Raw genomic sequence first — 25,000 nt, forward strand, 5'->3', positions numbered from 1 at the left:
ACAGATCTCTCTATTTGTAGAAATACAACCATTTCACCAGCATTACAGACCCAAGCACAGAGAATGGGAAGTGACATTATACAACTGAGAGAGAGATCATTTTTGCCTACACATGTGTGGGAAATGCAAGAGCCAAGAGACACAGGGTCTTAAAGTCCCCAGTTCTCACTGCAAGAAGTAATTGTGTTGGTCACCTCACAAACACTGGAGGAAAGAACACAAATTCTGCAAAGGCAGCAATGGGGTTGCAGTTATAAGGTGGTAAACCAATTGCTGCACAAAGAAAAACCACAAAACTACTTAAAACACCCAAATCTTTTAATTAGAAAGCAACAAACATGCAAACAGCAGGTATAGAAATTTATTTGAACCAACGTTTTTACTATCATGAAAGTTACTTTAAAACATTGATCCAAGCTCCCACATTTGCTGTTTAAGGAAAATATTGCACTTGGCATCTTCTAGCACCCCTCATACATGGCAAAACATTTAAAAAACATTTTTGCTTATTTTACTTGCACACTCTCCCCAAGTCATGCACACAGTCATTCAAAAAACCAAAAGGTTAGGTTATCCAAAAGCAATACCTCAGAATTGCACTAAAGCTCTGTAAGGAAAAATATAATTAATGTCTTATACAAATTTCATTGACTTCCAGGGGCTCACACACAACTGTTGGCTACTCTTCATCTTCGTTTTCGTTCTCCTGGCCAGATCCTTCTGATCTGTCACCTTCCAATCGGTCTGCAAAACAGAGATTTAATAAAAAGAACTTGCCAAATTTTCTTTTTACGGTAGATATTTATACATGCTGTCTCCCTGGGCTATTACACAGTGGGATATGGCTGTGGGTTTTATGGTAGAAGAAAGTCTGTGTGGACTTTTAGCAGAGAATAGGTAGAAATGTTACCACAAGAAAGGAGAAAAGGAGAAATGCCCTGAAGGATTTCCAGGCATGAAAGCAAAATCTGTGTACGAAAGGAAAAACCTTGTAGCTGCTGACTGGCTGTCAGTACAGAAAAGATGAATGCAAGCATAACATGAAAATGAGATGGTGATACAAGGGACAGAAGTGCTCTGCTGGGGAGCTGAAACCACAACAGCTACAGTTAGGAGTGTGAATAGTCCAGAAACTGGGGGAATCACTGCCTGTCACTTCAATACATCAGAAAAAGTGCCTTTTGATGTAAATATTTAGAGAAGGGCAAGTACAGTGCGAGGGAACATGGCTGGCTCAAGACCAATCACTCAAGCAACATGCAGCCAGGTTTTGAAACACTCCACCCAACCGTAACAGATTTTTGCTGAAATTGTTGTAACTGAAGTGTTGGGCAGTTCTTTTGGCATTTCACCCAGAAGAGATAATGACTACTGAAGGAAACACAGGAGCATGGAGGCGTAGCACTGGGCTGGACACATGGCACCCTCCTGGCTCCCAGAGCAGCCTGAGGTGAGAGAGGAGCAGCAGCTGCCACCAGGCATAGCTTCCTTCCCACCTCACCACTGCTCTGCTCAGCCACAGTCCCCATTCTCAGTATCTCCTATCACCTTCACCTACAGGTCTGTTAGGTTTTTGCCCCATTTGCCATGCCAGCCTCCCAAAACTTCATCTCCTTGCCTCCTACAGTGTGTGATGTCACTCCACTGTCCTGCATCTTCAGGGTCAATCCACTGCACTCAGCTTCTCCAGCACCAACATCCAGTTCCCAGTGATGATTCCTCCATGCAACCCTCTCATCACCACTTTCAGCCCCATGGGAACTGGAGGGACATCCTGCTGCCCTGGGAACAGCTGCCAGCAGCCTCAGCAACGCCTCCCACAGTCCTGAATCTTCACACCCTCCTTCACCTCTAGACAATTCCAAGCTCACAATCACAGCCAGTTTATCTTACAATTCATTCCAGTCTTCCCCAATAGTTTTCCCACCCCACAGCACTCACTGAAAAGATTGTTCCTGAAAAGAGTATTTTTCAACATCTAAATATGCATTTTGCTCTTTGTTTTGAGATAAAAAATGACAGCTGCAAAGATATTGCATGTCTCACACCAAAGAAACAATTCCTAAATATTTCTATTAAGAGAACCTTGAACAACCCTTGAATCTTCTCACCAACCCCAAGTACAGCCACAGACAGCTGAAGATCTTGATGAATTCCCCATCAATCTGCTATTTCACAGACCTGTGTTGTGGACAAGCTCTTCTGAAGTCTCTCACCTGCTCTTATATGATTCAACGAAGCCAACATTCGGAGCATGAAGGAAGCTGGAACAGTGATGGTGTTTCTGGTCTCTTCCAGCATTAATTCATTACGAGTTATAACCTGGAGGCAGGGAAGGGAGAAAACCAGCAACAGACATAAACACAGGGGGCTTGTAAATAGAAAGTTTCTATGCAAAAGCCATAGAGTCCAAAACGACCACAGGGGAGCAATATTTTAATACTTGCTATTGAATACTGTTGTCTGTGGTAAGAAAAGTCAGCGGACTCTGCCTGCACATATCCAATGATCTGTCTAAAGAATGTTCCAGAGTGATCATGGTTCCACTGTCCACATGCATGGCAGATATTAAGGTGAGTGACTAAGAAAAGCTTTGGAAATCTTTCATGAATTAAAGCAGATTGATGAGAGAAAGCGCCGTTTCCAGATGGCAGCTGTTGTAGAGAACAAAGTTCTAGCACCAGTGCTGGCCAAGAATGTGGGAAGGAAAAGAGATGAGGTTACCCTCAACTCCTACCTTCATGCTGCTTGAAACTTTTGGAGAAAATCCAAGGAACACAAGCCATTTTCTATCCCACTTCAGGAACATTCTTTAGCTCCATAATTCTTGTAAACAGAGCTACAGCTTGCCTCTATATGACTTGAAAGAGGCAATTCCTACTGTCTAATTTTCAATGAAAAAAATCCACTAATGAATACTTTTAGCTTTCTTCCCTTATTCCTTCCTCATGGTGCTTCCTTGCCATCCTTCTTTCTTCCTCTATAAATTCTAATCCCACACTGTAGCTTGTTTCAGCTTTTAGACTATGTTTTTAATTATCATTAAGCACTCAAGTTTCTTTGGACACAAGTTCTGATCATTTTTCAGTCTTTGCTCCCAGATAAGGTGATGTAAGGCAGGAAAATAACGCAATTCTTGTTCTCCCTGAGACTCTTCAAGCCTGTTCCTCTTGTGGGGAACGTGTTCTTGCAAATGTTTGCTGTGCCTTTCTCCCTTCCCAATCGAAGCACCTCTTTTCTGTCATTCTTACCTGTTTGCCAGGCATTTGGCACAGCTAATCCCTCCCTAACAGAAGCCAACTGGGAAGGCAGCAGGCTGCTCTTTATTCCTCTTTCACTCCCTATTTTTCCAGTACCTCACCAATAACCCCCCTGACAACTTGCTGCTGAGGCTTTTTCTCCACTCAGAGGTTTGTTCTCATCCCCACTGTCTTTTCCTAAGGTCATGTCCTCTCTCAATTTTAAATACACTTCTTTATCTATATTGAACTTTCCTCAAACATAGTGTTTTCTCCCCAGACTTCCCCTTTCTATGGAAAATTCAGTTTAGGCATGTTGGACACTTTTTCCAGCCAAACTTAACATGGTGAGAACTATTTTATTGCTATGAATGCTTACTGTTCCCGTGACAGGCATTTCAATACAGGGATTAAACTGAAAACCAAAAAAATAAGTAAAACTACAAACTGCACTTCAGTCAATTTTTCTGACAGTTCTACCTTTTTTTATTAGAGTAAACATAACTAAAATCTAAATAATTTATAATTATTAGAAATAAAGTGAGGGAACTAAAGTACAGTAATTGCTTTTAGCACACATTTTTGTTTAGTTATACTTTTAAACCCCAAAGGCTCCAAAACACGTCACGACTAAAGCTGTCACCAGTATGCCAGGAAGTGACACTTCACTCGGTGCTAAAATAATGGGAAAGGGTCAAAACTCACAAGTGGATGGTTTGGGGTTTTTTCAAGGGATGTGGGGTGGTGGCTAAGGATTGTGTGCTTCTGTTTGTTTAAAATATACTTAGCACTGCTACAGAGAAATAATGAATTAAAAAACCCCTGTCTATCCGAGCTGCTCAAGAGATTTCCCAAAAATCCCCCCAAACTGACTACCCCATAACCAAATATGTCCTATAATGTTATTTACAGAAAACCATATAATGTTTTGATACATTGTGTTATGTAAATCACTGAAATATGATTATTCAGCAGTCAGCTGTATGGTCACCCCAGGCCAGTTGCTATATCCAGTTACTGCTCTGAGGGCAACATGAAAACAATGAGTTACATAACTTCACATTGGACTTTTATAACTGATTGACCTTGCAATGTTTGCCTTAGTCCATGAAGTTCCCATGTGCAATCTTAACTTTTAAGTCCCTTTTACGCCACTGAATATTTAATAACATTGATTTTTGCACTCCCTGTTGTTCTGTATATCCTTGTATTTCCTTCTGCTTTTTTCCTTCATCTTCCCTTCATTTATTTGTTTAGAGACAGGCACTACATTCATTTATTAATTCCTGCCAGGTTTTTTTCTGTATATGAGTGTTCACACTTCTTCCAACTCCTTTCATGTACATAACAGCAGATTATGTTATATAATTTCTAGGAGAGCTGACGAAATGCAGAGTGCCAAGGATATGAAAGGCAGCTCTTCTGAAGGGCAGCTTTTCATCTGTGGCTCGTTTGTTGAACATGAAATAACTCTGCTAATTCAATATCAGTAATTTGTACCAAAGGCTTTTATGGAATTAAAGATGCAACATTATCATGAAAAATGAGAAAAGGTTCTTACCTCATCTGCAAGTTTTCTGTTAAAAATCTTGGATTCTTCCAGTGGTGACCAAATTTTTATGTCATAATCAATACCCGAAGAGGCCAGAACTAGAAGAAAGTAACAGTAATTCTAAATTAAATGTGTTATGTGTTTATTGGTATTTCCTGCCCCTAAATGGAAAAAAAATACTTCACTTGAAGCATTTACTTGCAAATGTCAGATCTCATGCTGAACAGAGCTTGTAATTACCAAGTCTCCACATGAGATCTGCTCCATAGATTATATGGTTTTGAATATATCCATATATATATATATGAAGAAAACAAATGCAAACATCAAGAGCCCCATTTTAAATTTTAAAAATTCACCAGAATATACAAAAGGTAGAAGTAAAAAGTAAGAGCAAACACAGCCACTACCAATCCATTTCTGCTGGTAAGTATCCATATTAATAACAAAGCTTTAGGATTTATAAACCCAAAGTACCCAGATAACAGAGGCAGAACCAAGATAATTTCAAATGTACCTTTGCTAATTTCAGTGAATTTAATGTAAATTTATTTGATATTTAAATATAAAGATACAATGGATGCTGTTATAAATTCAGAAAAGAAATATGAAAAGTTGCAGAACATCCTCTAGCTCATTGCACAAAACCCACTGTAGGAATTAAAATTCCATAGAAAGATCTCAGTAAGTGGGAAGCTGAACAAGATTAACTGTCCTAGAAGGAGGATGAGCTCTCTTAATGACACCTTCAGAGTGTGAAAGGGAGACAGTCAAGACAGCCAACACGACATCAGCAAAGCTACGGGCACTTTGAAAGGTGCTTCCAAAGGGAGTATCCAACTCAGGATATTTACAAGAACTCAATTTCAATAAAAAAGTTAAAATTTCAAGGCTTACCCTACGTAGCACAGTATTCCATGTTCCCCCAAACTGTTTGAAAAACTCCCAGCCTCTTCTAGTATTATTATAACAACTTTACTTGCTAATTTACTAATAGCTGACTTTTACTATACAGCCAGGTAAGCTGTGAAAAAAAGATATAACACAAATACTTTCTCTGACAGTGTCAGAGGCTGGAGGATGGTTCAGATTTTCCAGAGACATGTGATTCCTTCTACTGCTTTGGTCCATCTCTTCTATGAAGGATTTCCTCTAAACACAAATTATTAGAATTTCTATGAATTGTATTAATTCTTCTAATCTCACAATGCCAGTGAGAGGGAGACACCCACTTCCACTGCACTTGTTTTATAGAGCCAAGTAGAGACCAGATTCCAATACATTTTCCAACTACTGCCGGCATTTCAGCAACCCCGTATCTCCCTCATTAGTGTCGTAGAAAACATTTTATGTGTTGAGGGCAGCAAAAAATTGAGCTTCTTCTTACTATATCTGACAGTATTTCTACAAATTCTGTGCCAGGAATAGTTTGATTTCAACAAATTTTTGAGTAAGGAGGGATTTAAAGGCCAAAGGTCACTAGTAAGAGGCAAGATTTAAAGAAGTATTATCTGAATTATCTGGGGAAACATGAACAACAGTTCATTAATCACTGCATTGCTCTGTTGAGACAGAGTTTAAGACTGAGCTTTAAAAGGCTCTAGTGCAGATAAGCTGGCCATGCAGAGTGTGAGAAGGCTGCTCTTACTGGGGTCGAAGGGGTGAGGCTGCAGACAGTTCACCACGTGGTTGTCAGCCTCCAGCAGCATGAGGTGCTCAGCAGTGTGGCGGTCCCAGATGAAAATGTGGCCGCAGTCTGAGCCACTCATGACAAAGTTGGATCCCCAAAAGTTGGCTTCCTTTATCTGCAAGAAAAATGAAACTCTGTACGACCCAGCCAGTGAAAAGCCCATCCAAGAGCACGCTGTTTGCGCTAACAGCGCTGCTGAAGGAAAGCTCAGCCCATGCAGAAATGAGACTTCAGAATTTTTATAGGAAACATTTAAAGAAGAGTGATTAAAAAAATGAAAGTTCAGAAGTTTTAAATTTCCAGAGCAAAGTAGCTGCTAATAGGAAAAAAAAAAAAAGAGAGAGCGAGAAGTAGGAGAAGACTGAACAGTTTGAAAATAAATATCAGCAGATCTGTCACTTTCTGAAGTCGAAGAAATTATACTGGAGACAGGAAGAGTTTTTATGCAAAAGAGTTTTTAGGAAGAGTTTGGCTAAGTTAAAATTTGTGACAGACTAATCCCTGGGGGGTGGGATTTTCCATTTCAGAGAAACAGGAGACAAGACAGAAGCTGATGAAACCTTCTTCAGAAATCACTTCTGATGTTACTCACTCAAAATAACCACTGTTAAATGATATAAATTTGCTATCCTGTGTCCTCTGCAGGTGAGAGGTTTGATGGGGTGGCAGAGGGAGAAGGGACACTGCTTCGATGACAGTCAGGAAACTCAGTCACGAGATGTGAGCTGAGGGCACCACAATAGTCTGGTGTTTGTGCTGCAGGAAAAAGCCTGGAAGGCTGAAATGTAGCCTTGCATGTAGAATTGTTATTTTGAGAGCCAGCAGTACCTCTTACAAAGCCTTTTAGTCAACATACAAGGGGCAAAAGAGGTACCTGTGCAAGCAGGAGTTTCTTTCCATTTCCAATGCTGGAAATGGAACCATTTAAGAGTAACTCCAGCCTAAGGGACAGAACTTTGAGTTTGAGACAATTTACACAGAATCCTGTTATAAATGATTTTCCAGGTAAGGCTCTAAAGAGGGCCATGCCTGGATCCTTAGCTTTCTTTTGGCACACTTCCCTCAGAAAATGCCCTGAAGAGAAGGGCAGAGACGTTGCCTTTCTCTGTGCTTTGCCTCAGCTACCTTGACACAGATTCATTGGGAAGCTGAATTTTAAAATCAGTTTTAAATTTCAGGCTTGGTAGATCTTTGTCTATAGAATATGTCCCAATGACTGCAGTCAATGCAATAAAGTCATCCTGATGTCTAAAAATAAACCAGAGAAGTTGCATTGCTGTAATGAATTCCAATGTATTAATCTTTCAGCAGCTTCTGTCTTATAGGTCCTTTTAATATATATTTTCATTATCCTGTTGCATCTAGATTATCCCCAATGATAAAAAAACTTTTAATTTTTTATTTTAATTTTCAGTTATAACCTCTTCCTGTTTCCTTTGTATTCTCTTATTAATACTTCTCAATACTCATAAAATCTAATTTTAGCACCACAGAAATGAACAGAACTGAAATTCACATTCAAAAATTTCGGTTTTGAAAAGTTTCTAAACGTCACTGTTTTAAAAGCAGGACTATAAAAAATGTAAGATTGCCAAATTAAGTTTTCAAAAGTGAGGAAGAACCAGAATTATTCCATTTGCCCGCACAACCTTAATTCACTATATTATACATATGCACACACCCATATAGACGTATATATACATAAAAACTATATACACATATATATAAATGGTTCATGTAATTGACAACACAACTTCATCCCTGGGCTGCTCAGGTGTGTAGGAAACAAAGCTTTTTTAAGCTGTCTCCTTCATAAATCTGAAAGGGAAATATCATTAGCCCTTGCCTTGCAGGAATGAGGGTATTACTCAAAGCAGCAGATTAAAATGAAGTTTGCAACCATAGAGACCAAGAGGGAAAATAAATTTACATTTTCTTTCATTCTGAGCTTTTCTTGCCATAGGTGCTTGTGTGAAACAAAAGCAAAAAGCCCAACCCACATCCCCAAGAAACCAAACAACAAAATCTGTTAAATATTCTATATGATAACAGCTATGCAGACAGAGACTGTATTAGGACTTAGATGAACTCACTTTTAGTACCTCTTAACCATAAAGTGCCTGATGCCAGTACTTTTAAACTAATGGGGGTTTGAGTGATTAAAATTGATTTCTGAAATTCAGCGCAAAGCTCCTTGTCATTAATCAAAGTTGATTGTTTATGAAGACTGAAATATGTATTTACTGAAGCATTTTTCCCAGTGTAATCAAAGCTATTCACACAAACCCTAGAAAATGGCTTTTGAGGGTAAAGGGACTACTTCTCACATCATCTGCAAAATACCACCTAGAACTCAGAACTTCACATCTTCAAAATACTGCAAAAACCAAAAGAAGAAACAGCCAGGAAAGCAGCATCTGTTTTCCATTCACCATTCCTTTACAAATACAATAACTGCATTTTTTCTAAAAAATAGCATTTTGTGTGAAAAAGATGAGGCATCTAGTAGCTAATTTATAATTTAATAACTAGCACTAGTTCCTTTTTTTAATTCGGAATGTCAAGGATCTTAAAAACTATGGCTTAATCCTCATTTTAACTTTGATGAGCTTGGAACGGAAAGATTAAATAATGATTTTGAACCATTTTGAAGGGAAAGTGAGGATTAAATCGTAATTTGGAAGGCAGACACATTTTGTGTCACTTAAGCTGAGAGAGAAAATGAAAAAGAAGAAAAAGACCCCAAATTTTAAAGGATTTTAAGGGGAGAGAGTCTTACACTCAGGGGTGTTTAAATGCCTTTCACAGTGACACGAGCCCCACTGATTTTAATTTTCATTTTGAGCAGACCCTGTGCCTTCCAAGTGCTTAGAGTGCATCCCAATCCCCTTTCTGGTGAGCACAGCAGGGGCAGCTACACCGAGTGAGCCCTGGAGCCCCCCAGCCCCCAGTTTGTACCATGGTCCGGGAGTTGCGGTGGCCTTTATAAACCATCTTTATCAAGGGGCGCCTGATGTTCAGCGTCTCCAGCTCCTCCATCTCCTTCCTCTCCTTCCTCCTCCTGAAGAGCTCCTGGATGCGGGCCACAGCGGATCGTCTGGGAATTCCAGAGAGAACAGCACTGAGAGCCCCTCCCAAGCACGGCCAGGGATTCTCAAAAATCATCATTAGGCACTCCAACACATTCTCCATGAGTTTGACACGGACATCGACATAATCCCGACAGTAAAATTACAGACCTGAATTTTTTCCATCCTGGCTTACAACAAGAATAGCATGCAAGACAGTGGAATGTCAAGTGATGCCAGGTTTTATTCCCCCTCTGTAGAACAAACTTCAGCTGCTGGCAAAATTCACATGCTATTTTATTTTCATCCTCCACCCATACTGAAGTAGCAAAATTCTGAAGTGGAAAAAAAAAACCCACTATGCCAGAAGAGAAGTTTTTACATTTTAAAAAGCCATGAAGGATCTAATGTGTCTCTCAGTGTGATTTGGTTTTTCATAAGATTTTGTCCAATGTATTTCTCATCATTATTTCTCTATGACAAGACTCAAGATTTAGATAGCTTTTAAAAAGTTCTAAGCACTTTAGTAATACGGCAAAAGATGATTTGAGATCAGTTATTGGAGTACCTATCCCATATGGCAGCAGTAAGGTTTACAGCTGGAGATTTCCTAAAATAACAGAGGAAAAGAAAAGCCAAATTATGTAATTTGTATTGTGAATGTTTAATTCCAGAAACTTGTTTTTTTTATTAATCTGTGAAAAGACTTTGGTGTCAAATTTTTCCTGTTTAGCTCTTCAGTTTGCAGATCCCCATAATTCCAGCTATGACCAGACAGTCACATCTCAGTTCTCTTTCTTCTGTCATTCCTTGTCATTATTAGCTTTGAGGTCCTGAACACAGTCCAAGGGGAATGTCACTCTCAAGAAGCAGCAGCTAGATTTTAGCAGAATGCAAGGACTGAAACTCTTACAGCAATTTATATGATCCTAAAAATTAAACTGATCCAAGAATCTCACTACACTGATGCCAGAAAGTAACCTGAATTTGTTTTTAAGTAATGTTTTCCGGTGTTTTAGTCACTGATCCTGGAGGCTCTAGCAACAAGTCCTCTACTCCAAAAAAAAAACCCTCCAGATCTATCTCATAACTAATTCTCTCAGACAGTGATCTGCTTAGATTTTTGTCCAATTTTTGTCACAGGAGAAAAGTTGCACCAAAAAGGTTAAGGTGAAATAAATATTAAACTACAGCTAAGCAAAGAAGGAAAAGGAATGTAAGTCATTAAAGCAAATTTATTTACTATAAAAACAAATAAACCAACAAACCACACACTGTTCTACTACGACAGATCACTAATACAGCTAAGCCTTCAAAATAAATTTTAATGCTTTTTTTTTTTAATAGGTTTTGAAAGCACCAGCCAATAGATCCACTTAACAGTGTGCTATTTATTATTATATAATTTACTTCTTACATGTTTGCCTAGCAAACAGCACCAGAAAAAGTAGACTATTCCTGCTTCTTTGGTAAGAGTTTTCTATCCTTTCAATCCCTAGCCAATTTCTTGGTTCATCCTTTTTATACTACAGTAAATAAATACACTGTATTTTTCAGACAGTCCTTATAATATGCCAAGTTTAAACTTCCATCTTCAACCGATTTAAGAGAGCCCTTCACAATATCTTCATACAACAGAGGTGTGAAAAAAAGAAGCCTACATTCTTTCTTTACTGTGCTTTAAAGATTACTGAGTTATTCTATTCTCCTCACCCGTTTGCTTCTACATAAAGGACAAAGGGTGGCATGCACATGATAATCTGCATCAAACACGTACAGAAACTTTAAACCATTATTTGTGCAATTTGGGTTTTACCTGTTTTTAAAAAGATGGGGTTTGTGTGAGAATGTTAAAGTATCTATCATTTACTGTGACTGCTTTTTGTAATTTTGGGGCATTTATTCACATCAATTAATTAAAGATGTGCAGTGAAGAGGCTGGGAAGTTAAACATCATTAGGACTGACAGAGCAGTAGACTTGTCCAGCTGTTTCAGAAGGGTTTCTTGCTGGACAGCAGTAACAAATTTTGGGATTAGAGGATGGTATTAAAGTAGCTAAAGCAAAGTAGTTTCTTGCACAATTTTTCATCCAAACATCTCTAGGAAAATTAATCTCCTCCTCTCCATTCCCCTAGGCTGAAATAGGCAGACATCACAAAAATCCCTCAATATTTCTCAGCAATCAGAATCATGCATTTTTAAGTAAGAGCAGAAGCACAGAAGCAACTTTTGGTCTTGCAGCTAAATGGAGCTCTGAGTTTAACCTCCTCATTTGGGGCCTTATTTTAAAAGGCAGGAGTGGATTTCTCTTTAGTCGTCTTGTGAAGTCAATGATTACCTTCACCAGGGAGAAGGCAGCCGAGCACACGTGGCTCTAACACTCATACTGTGATCGAGCCCTGCAGAAAGCAAGAACACAGCAGAGACAACTCTGCTCCAGAAAACATAAATATGAGCCTAATTTAGTGACATTTCAGAACAAAGAGCATCACAGGAAAAAGCCTTCTCTCTGAGAGGTATTACCTGTTGATAACTACAGACTGTCGAGACATTTAAGTCCTACACGCACAAGAATTTTAAAATCTGACATAGCTGCTTTCATTTGTATTTGTGATGAGCAATTTCTGTCTTTGCCAACACAAACACAGATAGCAGCCTCATCACTTGGAGCATCAGTGGGTACAGAATTTGAACTGTTCTGAGATTCAGCTTGAGCTGAGCATGGCTGAGAGCTGCTGCTTCCCTCCCAAGCTGCTCTTCCAAGCACAAAATGGCAGACAATGGAATTTATGCACATTGTGTCAGCACTCCTCCGGCAGCCCCATCAATGGGTACAGTTCTAGGAAGTATTCGCAGAGCACTGCTTTTTCCCCTTATGATCAGCCAGGTTTGAAGTCCTCAAAGTTAATTGTTGTAATTATAAAAAGTCCATTTGAATTAAGCCCAGGATAAATGGAATAGGGATTCAGAAGTGAAGCCGTATTTTTTTAGTTAAATGTAGGTTCAAGATAAGCAAACAAAAAAAAAAAACCCAAACCCACAAAAATCCCGTGATGCAAACTGATCCACAGCTAAATATTATAAATAGAAAATATGTATACACATAAGTTAAGTCTTAAAATATATAAGTTGTCACATAGGGAGCTTTTTGTATATTTAGAGTTCTGAAGCGTAATGAGGATTTTTTCAAAAACAAGAATCTGTACAACTTGCACAATTAAATAAGTGGTTTGTTTGTTAAAGGACAATAATGTAGTGGCTGCCATACAACTCATCTGGTACACGAGATAACCGTGCTTCTTGCAAACACCATTATCCCAGAGTGATAATGGCCAGTTCTCCTGAGCTCAGCTGGGTGCAGAGCTCATGGCTCTCTGCTTCCTTCCTCAATCTCTCTCGGCTCGGCTCTGCACTGAGTATTGAGCTCAGTATTGATTCCTTCAGTCCTGAGGATTTTTGTCGCTTCTCAAGTTTCCAGATGTACTCACACACAAACATGGTCTCTTTTTCATAGTAGACAGCTTCGTGCTGGAAGGGACCTTAAAATTCATCCCCCAGGCCCCTGCCAGGGACAGAGACATCTTCCACTGGACCAGTGCTGAGGACCACAAACCCTGATTCCTTCCCTGGAGCTCTTTGATGTTAACATCTTATTTTTTATCTGCTGTTGTTGCCATCTTCTCCTTTGAACTACTTTCCCTATCCAAACCAACTGCAGAGAACCTAAGGCTTATAATCATTAACTTAGATCTTATTTCTGCAGCGCCTTATGGTCATTTGGACAATGCTCTCAGACACATTTGGGATTCCTGGGGCTGTCCAATTGAGTTGGACTCCATTGTGGGTCCCCTCCAGCTCAGGGCATTCCATGACTCTGATATTATTTGTGTGTGTATCTAAACCATTGCAGCAAACCCTGATCCAGGTCTGTCATTTCCTCATTGATCCTGTAAAGGAATCCACCTGTCTGCTACCACTGCCCTGCCCAAGAATTCCAAAGGGCTTGACTTAACTACCATATTAAAAAAGATTCCTTGACTAAATGCCAATATTTGATTATATTTCTGATATTAATTACTTCCTTTAGGAGCCTCTGAACCTGTGGAAGAGATTTACTGCTGCTGTCAAATTTCAAGCATTAAGACAGCTCAACACCAAAGGCAAAACCATCCTGTTAAGAGCACACTGACACCACCCCTAAAGCCAAAGTTATTTCACTGCTGATCGTACAAAACCAAATGCTTACTGTAATGTCCTCCTAGGTCATTTCCCAGCTTTCAAACCCAATCAATATTTTAAAAATGTTCTTATTTACAAAACATTTTTAACTTTCACCTGATATGCTGCTGAATGATGATGAGAAGTGGAGAAAAATAGACAATATTAATAGATAATAAACTGTTTTGCTAAATGTATATTACCCAATATAACTCTAATAATAATAATAATTATGCTTAGTTCCATAACCTTGCGCAGGCAAAAAATATAAATGGTTTTTGATCCATGTAGTCTTGTATTTTTGTCCAGAACTGGATGTTCTCTACTACCAGACAAAGCAAGTCAGCAGTAGCCCATGCAAATATAGCTTGTTCCTCAGCAGCTCAATTAAAAAAAAAAAAAGGTATTTCTTTTCACAAACTACACACTTTTCAAATTCCATTAATTTCTATGGCACACGATAAAAATGTTAATAGGTTGTAAAATGTATACACTGCCATTTCTTTTCAATTTCCATGCAACACATGCAGCTAAATATAACTCAAGCAATATGCTCTGTAATTCATAGCATTTGAAGTACAGCAATTCTTAAAATGCCAGTTAGATATGAAAAACAAGAACCTGATAAATCCAATATAGGGCAATAAAAAGGAGGAGGGGAGGAATAAAATAATTAATTACCTCATTATTCTATCACCTATCGCTGTTCCTCTGATATTATATCTAGTAAAGGGAATAACAACTGAAGTCATTCACAAATGCTGGGTACCATGTTTTTCAAAGGTTAGCATCTCTTACAAAATGTGTTCAACGAATTCCAACTGAGAAGGCTCCTTCCCAGTGTGTGAGTCAGTATATAAGACTACTTGGATTTCAGCAAAAATAGTATTCAGATTATATAACAGTACGCAAAGTTAAGTTATAAAATGCAGTAATTCTTCACAGCAGCTGTATCATCATTCCCATTTTACAGTCCTATTTCTTTAGATTTTAATCTGCTAGTTGTAGCTTTTTCCAGGCTTAGCATCCGCCCCCAGATCAACTTCAAAGTCCAAACAAAATTCATTCAGTCACTTAAGTAGGAAATCAGCCCTCAGAGAGCTGTTTTGACTAATTTGTGAAAATTAAGATCAATCCATTAAAAACTGCACTCTCTGTGTACGAAGAACATTTTGCATAGATTTGGGGTTTCCCTCCCACAGATTACAAGGCACAACCTCTGTTTGAACTAAACTTGCTGGATGCAGAAAGTTTCAAAGAAGAAATGCCCTTGCATAAGTCCAGACTGAAAGACCTGCACACGTTGTCCTATTTGTCAGAGAAGGCACCTTTTCCTGGGAATTCCCTAAAATGCACAGGAGGTTATCTACTCTGGTGAGTACCTAGCTAAAGTGCTCTGCTGTACAGAAGAGGTTTTAATTTTTTTTAATTTTATTTTAACGTATTCTGTGCTCTTCCTTAGCCTTTTTTTTTTTTTAAAGAACATGCAATGACTGGCCCAACAACATGAAAAAATGAAATAACTGCTTAGCTTCTTTTAGGCACTTGTGAAGACCATTCCTACAGCGATGCTCAGTGGCTACAGAAATGCTGCTGAAAAAAGTCAGATGTCACAGTCTCAATTATTTCTTTTAAAGAATGTCCTTCTGTGTCAAAACTCTTCCTAGCTGACTCCTACCCAACATGCAGCTGACTTAGCCAACCAACCAAAGGATCCTGGTATTTCTCCACATTTGGCTGCTACTATCTAAAGTCCTTTTCAAAATACTAAAGCAGGTGCAGACTTTGCCCAGTCCTTCCTGATAGCTCAGTTTCAGGTTAGTTGGTGAGAAACCACCTATCCTTATTATGTTTTGAGATTTATAAGCATTCAAAATATGAGGTTACGTCCCTTGTATCTTTCTTAGATTATTTCAGAAAAAGATCAAACCCTCAGCTTAAAAACATTACAACTTGGATTTGTACCGAAATAATATTCAAACAATGGGAACCTTGTACAATTATACTTGCAAAATAAACAATATTTATTTATAGATCTGAAATCTACATCCATCTTACAAAAAATAAGGTGAGATGCAGCAGGAAGTTCTCAATTTATTTAGAGCTCTGTTTAACAGAGCTATCAGAAGGGTATTTCTGCTACTTTTTTTCCTACAGGAAGCCACAGATCACGATTTCAGAGTACAGAATCAGAAATTTACCCTTCTTTTTCAGTTGAGAAGGCTGTACTTCACAGTGGGAAAATGACTGAGATAGTTTCCTTTATCTGAATTTCTCCACCTGTAGACTTTCTGCTCAACGTAAACAAGAGCTATTTGGTTTACAAGAAAACATAGCCTAAAGAAAAAGAAATTGATTGTAGACAAAGCCAGTAATGTAACATATTGGAAAAGGCTTATTAGCCAAACAGTTTTTAGATTCTGTTTCAGAAGGCTACAACAGCCTTTTTTTTTTCTAATTTATTTTTTGTCTTATAGAAAAAGGAAACTTCTTTTCCTCATTACATAAAATAAGTTCACAAAAGGTAGATTATTGCATGTTGGTCTTTCTTCTTCAGGAAAACAAAGAAACCAACAAAGCAAAACCAAACCCACAAAAAAAAAAAAAAAAAAAAAAAAAAAGACCAAAGCAGCTCCCCCTAAGTATTCTACAGAGAAAAAGCATCTGCTTTATTACTCAGATATTAATGCCATTAATTATCTTAAAAAGATGACACATTGGAAAGTAATGTATTAGATAAACTTGAAAAAATGAGATTTAGTAAAGGAATTGTTAGGTAACACAATTTACTGAGTGAGGAAAGAGAAAAGAGAGCTACAGAAAGCATCCTGGTGGAGTGGAGCCTCTGACTTGCAGACAATTTTGTGCCACGTACTGCCAATAGTCCTTGAGCAGGGTGTAGGAATGGAATCATGCAGCACATTAAGGGTGGGAAACTTTATTAATAGAGAGGGGACTGCAGGGCCTTGAGAAAAAGAAAATCAGCGTTATAAAATTGAGTTATACACCTCTGAGCTTCCTTCTGGTAAAAGGGAACACTCAATTAGGAAGGACAAAGCAGGGTGCTGGGCTTGTGTCTGACCACGAGCCCCCACTGGAACAGCCACACGCAAGAGAGGAGGAGGAGGACACAGCTCCAGCTCATTGTGCTCATAGAATCCTCTCCAGACCAGGAGTAACAGCCACAGAATTACTCCAGCAAAACCCAAACAGTGCAGGGAGCTGGGCTACCACATTCAGGCAAGGAGTGAAACATGAAGAGGAGACAGAAACCAGCATGATGGTAGGAAACCCATGAATTTTTACTGCTAAGAGTGAGAAAAACTTGGCACTCAGCCTAAGGGGGCAAAACCTGAAAATGGACAGGATGAACATCATTCAATGATGAGCACTGGGCATGAAAAATTCTTTCAATCAAAACAGAATGTTAGCACAGAACAAAATGACCAGTTTTAGTTCATGTATACCCAAGGCAGCAGCAAGGCTTTGAGTTAGCTTCCTACTCGTTAAGGGACATGGGGGATTTTATATAAATTTGATCAGTTTGTGAAAGGGATTTTAGGCTGTAACAACTGCCATAGGACTAGTAGAGAGGACTTCCAGTTCCTTTCATTCTAATATGAGATATAAACACTAAGAGGGCTTAGAGCTATAGCCTTAAAGACCATCAGTGTCTGCTTTCTTTCTGGAAATCCAATTTCCTTTGAGCACACACAGGGTGTCTTACTTTTCCTTAGTATCTCAGAGTGCATTTGGAAACTCCTGACACCTGAAGAATAGGAGGGAACGTAATGCTCAGAAGTTAAACTGGAAAACTTCACTGCTTGCACACACACAAAAGCAGAAAAAAATTATCTGGTCAGGCATCAAACCTGAGCAATGAAAAAATCCTAAACCAACACTGACTACAAAGCAACTTTTTTTCAGGTTTTATTTGGGGGAAGAATAAGGGAGCATAAAGGATTTTAATTATATCATTCATTTAGCAGAATGATCTTTCCTAGGTGATAAACCATTACAGGAAGAAATCTCACTGCACAGAGAGGAAGGAAAGCATGTCAGATAAATTGTAACTTCATTTAGGATGTTCCCACTAGTGGGAAATGGTAACAGCTGTGTGATACCTGGAAGTATCATTCTTATCACATTGCTACAGAAACTATTACATCCTGGAGACAACATGATGCATGAAGAGAAGCTACGAATCCTGCTTGAAAATGGAGATGGGATTAAAATTGCAGGGATTTTCACAGCTTGCTCTTCAATCACTGGATCATAATGAACATTGGCTCTGCAGGGGAAAATATTTCTGCCACTCCATATCTGCCTACAAATACTTAGTGCTGCATGGAAAGTTAATGGATTAAGACAGAATCTGTGATTATTGGCTTCTTCATAAAAACCTGTCATTTAGTGAGCAGAATTACTTGTGCTTTGTAATAAACAACCATTGACTGTTCTTTTTGTCACTACTGACAATGTGGTGGCTTATGATTTCTATTTTAACTGCAAATTATTCAAAACCTTCTCTAGAAACAACTATGACATTCTTCCTCATTTCCTAATGAATGCATATTGTAAATTCCTGTGAAGAATTTGCATTGCTAGCATAAGAAATTAACAGCACTGTCTTTGAACAGGAGTAAAGCAAAGGTATCTGAAACGAACTTAAATTGCATCTAAAGCTAGTAAAAAAAGTATTGCCTGAAGTCTAGCAACAGAAATGTTACTTAAATAATTTTATAGTTTTGAAATTAGTGAACAAAGGTATTAAACCAACAACAGCAAACTGAGGGTTCAGTTTAATGAATGATCAAACAAGTATGTACAGCTCTTTATGTAAAAAAAGGCATAAAGCTTACTAAATGCATTTTTATTAATGGTAACACCTAGCAGTCTACCTTTTTTTTACTGACATACACAGTAATATTTAATAACCCACAAAAGGAAAAGGATTACAGTTTCTCTTTCAAAGAAAAAGAATAATGAAAACTTGAACACATCAGTTTTAACATACGTACAACAAACACACCATTGCTGCACAACAGCAATAAAAAGCTCTTGCTTTGCCAAAGTAAGAACACCTGAAGTACAGCTAAAAGAAAATGCAGGTCCCTGAACTCAAATTTAGGAACTTTCTATACTTAGGACTAGAGGGAGAATAATAAAAAATAAACTGCAAATATTTAGCACCGAGGTATTCAGCAGGCAAGAGATGAGCATAAACAGGTATTAGATCTGCAAGAGCCTTCACCAGAAGAAAATGCAGCTGCACATAACTTACACGTGGGTAAATTAAACTCAGCCGTCAAGCTCTTGGCCAGTTGTCAAAGAACAACTTACTCCAAGGATACGAGGCCCGAGTTTCTCGATCTTTCATTCAAAGAAATAATCAAGCAAAAAGAAAGGCAAAGTTAAAAACCCAAAAGCCCTCTGCCCGGCAGAGGCAGGTATTGCCCTCACCTGTGCCCAGGGCCTCCTCGGTACCTGGCCCCGGGGATGAGGACGGGGTCGTCGTCGCTGTCGTCGGTTTCCTGCAGAGCCGAGGTCCTGCTGGAGGCCTCGTCGGCAGCCGCCAGCCCCGAGGGCTCCTCCTGCGCCTGCGGCTCCTCGCCCGCCGCCAGCGCGCTGCCGGGGCGCTCGGGGCTCTGACCGCAGGCGACGTGGCTGGCACCCTTTCCGCAGCAGGCTTCTTCCTCTGCATTCCCCGACACGGCATCGGCACTGGCGCCATCTTCTTCTGCCTGAGCGCCAGAGCGCTCAGGAGCAGGTTTATCTGATACTGCTAAAAAGCAAATATTGGGGAAAATAAGTCACACCGTTAACGATTACAGTCTACTTTAGAAACGCTCAGTTAAGTTCAATTATGCAAACTGAGTTCGTATTTCATTCTCTCCTTCTTCCGGTAACTATTTGAAAGAGTACTGACACTTACTTGCTTCTGCTGTCTCTACAGCTTCATCTGTAGATTTCAGCTCTTCAGCACTTGCATCTTCCTTGAGAGAGTCATCAGGAACCCCTAAATTAAGCAATTTAATAGTAAACCACATGATTTCATTCAGATGTACATCTATAATGTAAGCAAGTCCAAAGGACACCTGCACTCCTAGAAGAAACGAATCCAAGCACTCTACTCCAAAGTCAATGTCTCTACTGAAATCTCAGCTATCAGTCACATAAAAAATCATTATATATAAAGCTATCTAGTTGACCAGGTCAACACACTAACCAAGAAAAATGCAGTCATTTTTTGGTGCTTAATGTATTTAACAGCCTATGCTATGAGAACTTTAGCAGCGGAAATAGCATTTATATTCTTAATACAGACACTTACTATTATTTCTGAAGACGAATGAAGTTATCAGTCTATTAAAAGGAATTTAAAGTATTTATTTGGAACCAGTCATTTGACTTGACTGCCCTTTTGGCACTGAACTGAGCAAGACAAACACACTTAATAAAACACAGTGAAAGCCTGAAAGAAATGTAACAAAATTCCAAGCACTCATTTATGACTGCAAAGTGCAGTTGTTCTATTTTTCTATAGAAATCGGGGCACAACGTGCCCCTAAGAAGAATAATGTTTTTAGAACTAAGACAAGTTAAGTTAACGTTTATATTTATCTGCAGCTATCTCAGGTTGGTGTCTTCTTTCCAAAACCAATTTCATGTTTTATTATGGCTGTGTTCTGCCTTCTCCCAGTGTGTGCAATGGGAGTCAGGGACATAGGAGGGCAGAATTTTTGCCTTGGCATTAGAAATTCCAGTGTATCTTACTTGTTTCCTCCCCCTCAGGCGCTGACTCGTCCGAAGCTTTTGTTTTTACAGAGTCTTCTTGGCCTTCAGTTTTGCAATGACTTCCACTCCCTCTAGAGCTTGAATTTGTGCTGCTCCTGGCAACATAATATGGAAAAAGAAAATCATTTAGGATCATGTAAATACGTAAGATCATTGCAACAGCACAGCCTAACCAGCATTGTCCACCTCACTGCAGTCAAGTGAGAGCTCCTGGCAGCAGCAACAACCAATGCACAGCAATTTCAAAATTCTCTTTTCTTCTATCTGTTGCTACTTATCCCACACAATCCCTCTGCATCACAGAACCCTGTTCTCTCCTTCCCACCTTTTTTTTTTAACCTTTAAAGAACGTCATCATTGTTTTTTCCAAATATTGTAAGAACGCCAAAGGATTTGCTTTGTTTCACTATTTGCACACTTTTTAGACGTATAAATAAGCAGAGATCTTCTTATTAGGGGTATGACAAGCTATCAACTGAGCAGTAATAAATAATGTTATCTCATTCAATTAAAATTCAATTAAAATATTTGATTCAGATACAAGTCTCCATGTCCTTCACCACTAATTATCATTCCCGTACCTTACGAGGCATGGACTTTCATTTCTCAAAGTTTTGTAACTTCTCAAGATTCACTGTAAGCTGGAACTTGACATTTACTCCCCATTCATGTATAGATAATTATTGTGGGACACCAATTTCTCTTTACAATATGGAAAATGAATCCTTGGGAAATATGTAAAATACTGTCTTGAATGTTATTGAAATTCATGTTCTTAGATTCTCTAGCAAAGACTTTCAGGAAACGCAGTCTTGCTGCAGAGCTCTCTTATGTGATGTGGCCTAAAACTCAGGCAAATCATTGGACAAAAGCAGAAAAAAAGGCAATTACAAGCATGGTTCTCAAGAATTTAGACTGAGTCTTCACAAATATCTTCTGTCCTGTGTACGTTGTTAGCAAATATTTCATACGCTATATTGTTAGAAGCAGCACAGATCATGCTTAGTCAAGATTCTTGAGAATCCAGCCTAGACTTCAGGAATTTTACATCTTATGTTAAATCAGAGCTTTAACTCCTCTTGATGAGCAATATTTTGTGTATTCCTTGCTGTACTGGATTTGGAGGCTGTAGGGAAATTTTTGTCAGCCCTTTCAGTATCTCTCCTAAATCCAAAATTTTCAGCATTGTTTCTGAATGGCCAGACAAGAAGGGTACTGCTTAAACACCAAGTGGAGGATTTTTGCTATTTCATGTCTCGTTTCATAAACCTAATCACAGCCTAAACAGTAAAATATTTCTTTGACTCTGAGGAATCTACTTTGTAGCATTGAGCTATATTTTACATGTCTTCCCCTCTTTCAGTTTCACAACTTCCAGTTCTCAGATTAGGGGGCTGTTACTTGTTCTCAACTCCATGATTTTGTCAGAGGGAATTGCATCCTGCTCCTGTTGCTCCATTCTTCAGCGCCATGTTTTTAGTCAGCCTCTGACCTGACAGCGACTTGCAACTTTGTCCTACCAGAAAATGCCTCTTCCTCTCACTACCCACACCACACTACCCACCACTAAACTCCGCGGAATTTGCTGACTAACTGCAGAATTACGTAAAAGCGTCATAGCAAAACTAAGTTTTTCAAAGTTTGCTGGATCTTGGAGGCAAAATCAGTGTTTTAAGTTTCCGAACTAAGCAAGGTGTACCTTTTATGTCTAAAGCCACACCACTTGGGTGGCTAAATGTGGCTGAGTTTTGTGGGTTTTTTTTCCCCTCAGTAGCAATGATCAAGCATTTACCCTTACTGCCTCTGACAATAATTTTGAAAACATAAGTAGAGGAATAGAAATAAGATGAGATAAAATAAGAATGAAGGTTGTTCTGGGAGATCCCAAGATGCTCTACTGACAGACTTGGACACAAACTACATGAGGCCATTAGGCATTGTGTGTTCCTTATTTGTAAAGGATGCCACCACTACAACACCTAAGCAGTCCACAAAGTTGCTACCTCAGCCTTACGGATTCATCAACACTCCTCAGAAACTCAAGTATTAATTTCAGTGTTTACAACTCAGGAACCGAGTCACAGAAAGACTCATTTGCAGAACACCTTATGAGAAGCTTGGTAACCCCTGGATTACCATTCCATTCCTGTACTACCCTGCTTTATAACATCTTGATATTATGCCAGGGATTGATGAAAATAGCATGTTTCAAATAACGTTTGCATTACAGAGGTTCACAGTAAATACATGAAAAAGAAGTCTCTTGTATAAATTTCACAATAAAGTATATCTATCTTATGTTCTGAAGGCATTAAGAACTAGAGCCATTTCAAATTGTGTAGATACACCTAAAAATATGTATAAGCCACAGGAAAAATAATTCATATCCATGCTAGACAAGTGTTATTGATATGTGCTAATCATGAACTAGTCAAAACCAAAATTAACTTGTTCTTACCACTCATCAGTGAAGTCCAGTTTTATTGTGCTTGTAGTCGTTCCTTCTGTACTGTAGTGCAAACTTAAAACTGGTTCACCTGTTCCTGTTCGTGGCTTATCACTCTCTGTAAATATGGGGTTGATAAAGTTTGAACAGGCATTAGACATGTACATAAAACTGCTATAATTCTGAAGATTAATTTAATTATCAAATGTGGTAGTAACATATATAATGTCTGTTTAAGATCTCTTACAGCCCAAGCAAAAAGTTTAAAAAGTTACAGAGTAAACACACCAAATTTGCAATGCTTGAAAATAGTCTAAAATTATATCTAATTATAAGAGCAAACAGAGGAGATGCTGTCCTTCAACATGCAAGTAAATAAAATTTCAGACAGCTATGAGTACACACAATATAATCGTTAATAAGCAGATCCATTTTATAGCAAATATATTAATAGGATTATTTTTAAAGTGGTATTCAGTCTTTTTGCCTTATTAAATACACATAAAAAAAGATTATGAGCTCCAGACATAATCAGCCTAGAAAAATCACTATCCTCTGCTTTGTTGCCTACTTAGAACCCAGACAACTACCAGTACCCTTAGGCCTGTTGTAAATTGTCCGTCAGCTGTCATAAAAATACTGTAAATTCATGTTTCAAGAGTTTTATGCTTAAAACCCTATTTTATAATAACTACAAGCAGAAGGGAGCACTTGCCAAATGAGCTCATCCACAATGTCTAAAAAGCAACAGAAGCGAATGGAACTGAAAATATACTGCATACTGGTCACTCCTCTGCTGCAGAGAGGGTTCTAAGGATGTTAATGGGCTCCTTCAGAACAGAACTGTTCACTGACATCCATCCATCCATCCATCCATCCATCCATCCATCCATCCATCCATCCATCCATCCATCCATCCATCCATCCATCCCCTTTGAGTAAAGTTCATGGTCGCCATGTATCCACAAATGGCAAGTTTGCCATCAGTCCTGGAGTTGGGCAATACTAAAAAGTTCATGGAAAACATTCTCTCTGAACTCAGAGGGAAGGGTTCTTTAGTGAATCCAAATGTTTCAAATGGCCACTAAAAGCCTCTGCAGTCTTGCTTTTCATGACTACCGAGCCTTTTATCTCAGCATTATTTGGACAAAACCTTCTGTCCTTTCTTTAGTCTACAGAATACAGAAACTGGACTATAAATATCCTTGCAGTATTGGCAGCACACTGACAAGTGTAACAAAGGAAAAGCTGCAGCTCTTCTTTGTGGAAGTCAGTTAAAACCTAACGTTCCATTCAAACACAAGCCTACAAATTTCCCCACTAAAAAGCCTGTTATCATAACAGTAATGGCTACAATACTGGCACATGATATTTAATTTTAAAGATACAATTAAATCATAGTAACTGTGAGATAGCACATCAGAATTTAACCTAACAATCAATGGTCGTATTTTTAAACTGCTGACAGGGAGAAGCCCACTCACAGGATCAGAGCAGTGATCAGCTGTGCCAAAAAACTTTAAATATGCGCTTCTACACGTTCTGAAGAGAAATTTAAAAATCCAAAACATAACACAAAAGCCCTGAAAGAACAAATTAGAATATTTTTATGTGAAAGAGAATTAACCAATTACAACCATGACCCTAGTAATGCACAAGGTATGGGCCCCACTCTGTGGAAAGAAAAGCTTATAGGCCCCTTAAATTAAAAGTTCCAGTTACACATTTGTTAGAGTGGAGCAAGGATAAAACTGAGTAATAGAAAGTTTATTTAAGGAACTGGAAACCTAAGAAAGAAATGTAAGGAAATATTTTATAGTTCTGTATAGTCAGTTTGAACAAAAGTGAATTTCTTAACTAAGCGGGTGCTGCCTCTATTTTTTGACAAGCTACGATTTATAAAATCTCTTTTTATAAAAGTCTGTTCAGACTTTAAGCATCTCTTCCTCTGCAAGTAGAAATACTGATTGATCCCACATACTGCACAA

The 25,000-nt window shown here is 38.6% G+C and overlaps 1 protein-coding gene across 7 annotated transcripts in view; it reads right to left on the reverse strand.

The window, feature by feature from the left end:
* Positions 1 to 300: 300 nt before the first annotated feature.
* The window catches only part of DCAF6 (DDB1 and CUL4 associated factor 6), a 75,224-nt gene continuing 50,524 nt past the window's right edge, over positions 301 to 25,000 (reverse strand). For 5 of the 7 annotated variants that reach the window (XM_040057044.2, XM_040057043.2, XM_040057042.2 and 2 more), the window contains 10 exons: positions 23,025 to 23,130; positions 20,546 to 20,661; positions 19,704 to 19,787; positions 19,232 to 19,553; positions 14,450 to 14,491; positions 9,440 to 9,578; positions 6,440 to 6,596; positions 4,801 to 4,889; positions 2,217 to 2,322; positions 301 to 744 (listed from right to left, as the gene is read on the reverse strand). In XM_040057044.2, the coding sequence (XP_039912978.1) occupies positions 680 to 744; positions 2,217 to 2,322; positions 4,801 to 4,889; positions 6,440 to 6,596; positions 9,440 to 9,578; positions 14,450 to 14,491; positions 19,232 to 19,553; positions 19,704 to 19,787; positions 20,546 to 20,661; positions 23,025 to 23,130 (1,226 nt within the window). In that variant the 3' untranslated portion in view covers positions 301 to 679. The remainder of the gene's footprint in view (positions 745 to 2,216; positions 2,323 to 4,800; positions 4,890 to 6,439; positions 6,597 to 9,439; positions 9,579 to 14,449; positions 14,492 to 19,231; positions 19,554 to 19,703; positions 19,788 to 20,545; positions 20,662 to 23,024; positions 23,131 to 25,000) is intronic. The other 2 variants (XM_040057039.2, XM_040057040.2) reach the window with 2 other exon arrangements.

Source organism: Hirundo rustica, chromosome 2, assembly GCF_015227805.2.
Source record: "Hirundo rustica isolate bHirRus1 chromosome 2, bHirRus1.pri.v3, whole genome shotgun sequence".
Classification (NCBI taxonomy): Eukaryota; Metazoa; Chordata; class Aves; order Passeriformes; family Hirundinidae; genus Hirundo; species Hirundo rustica.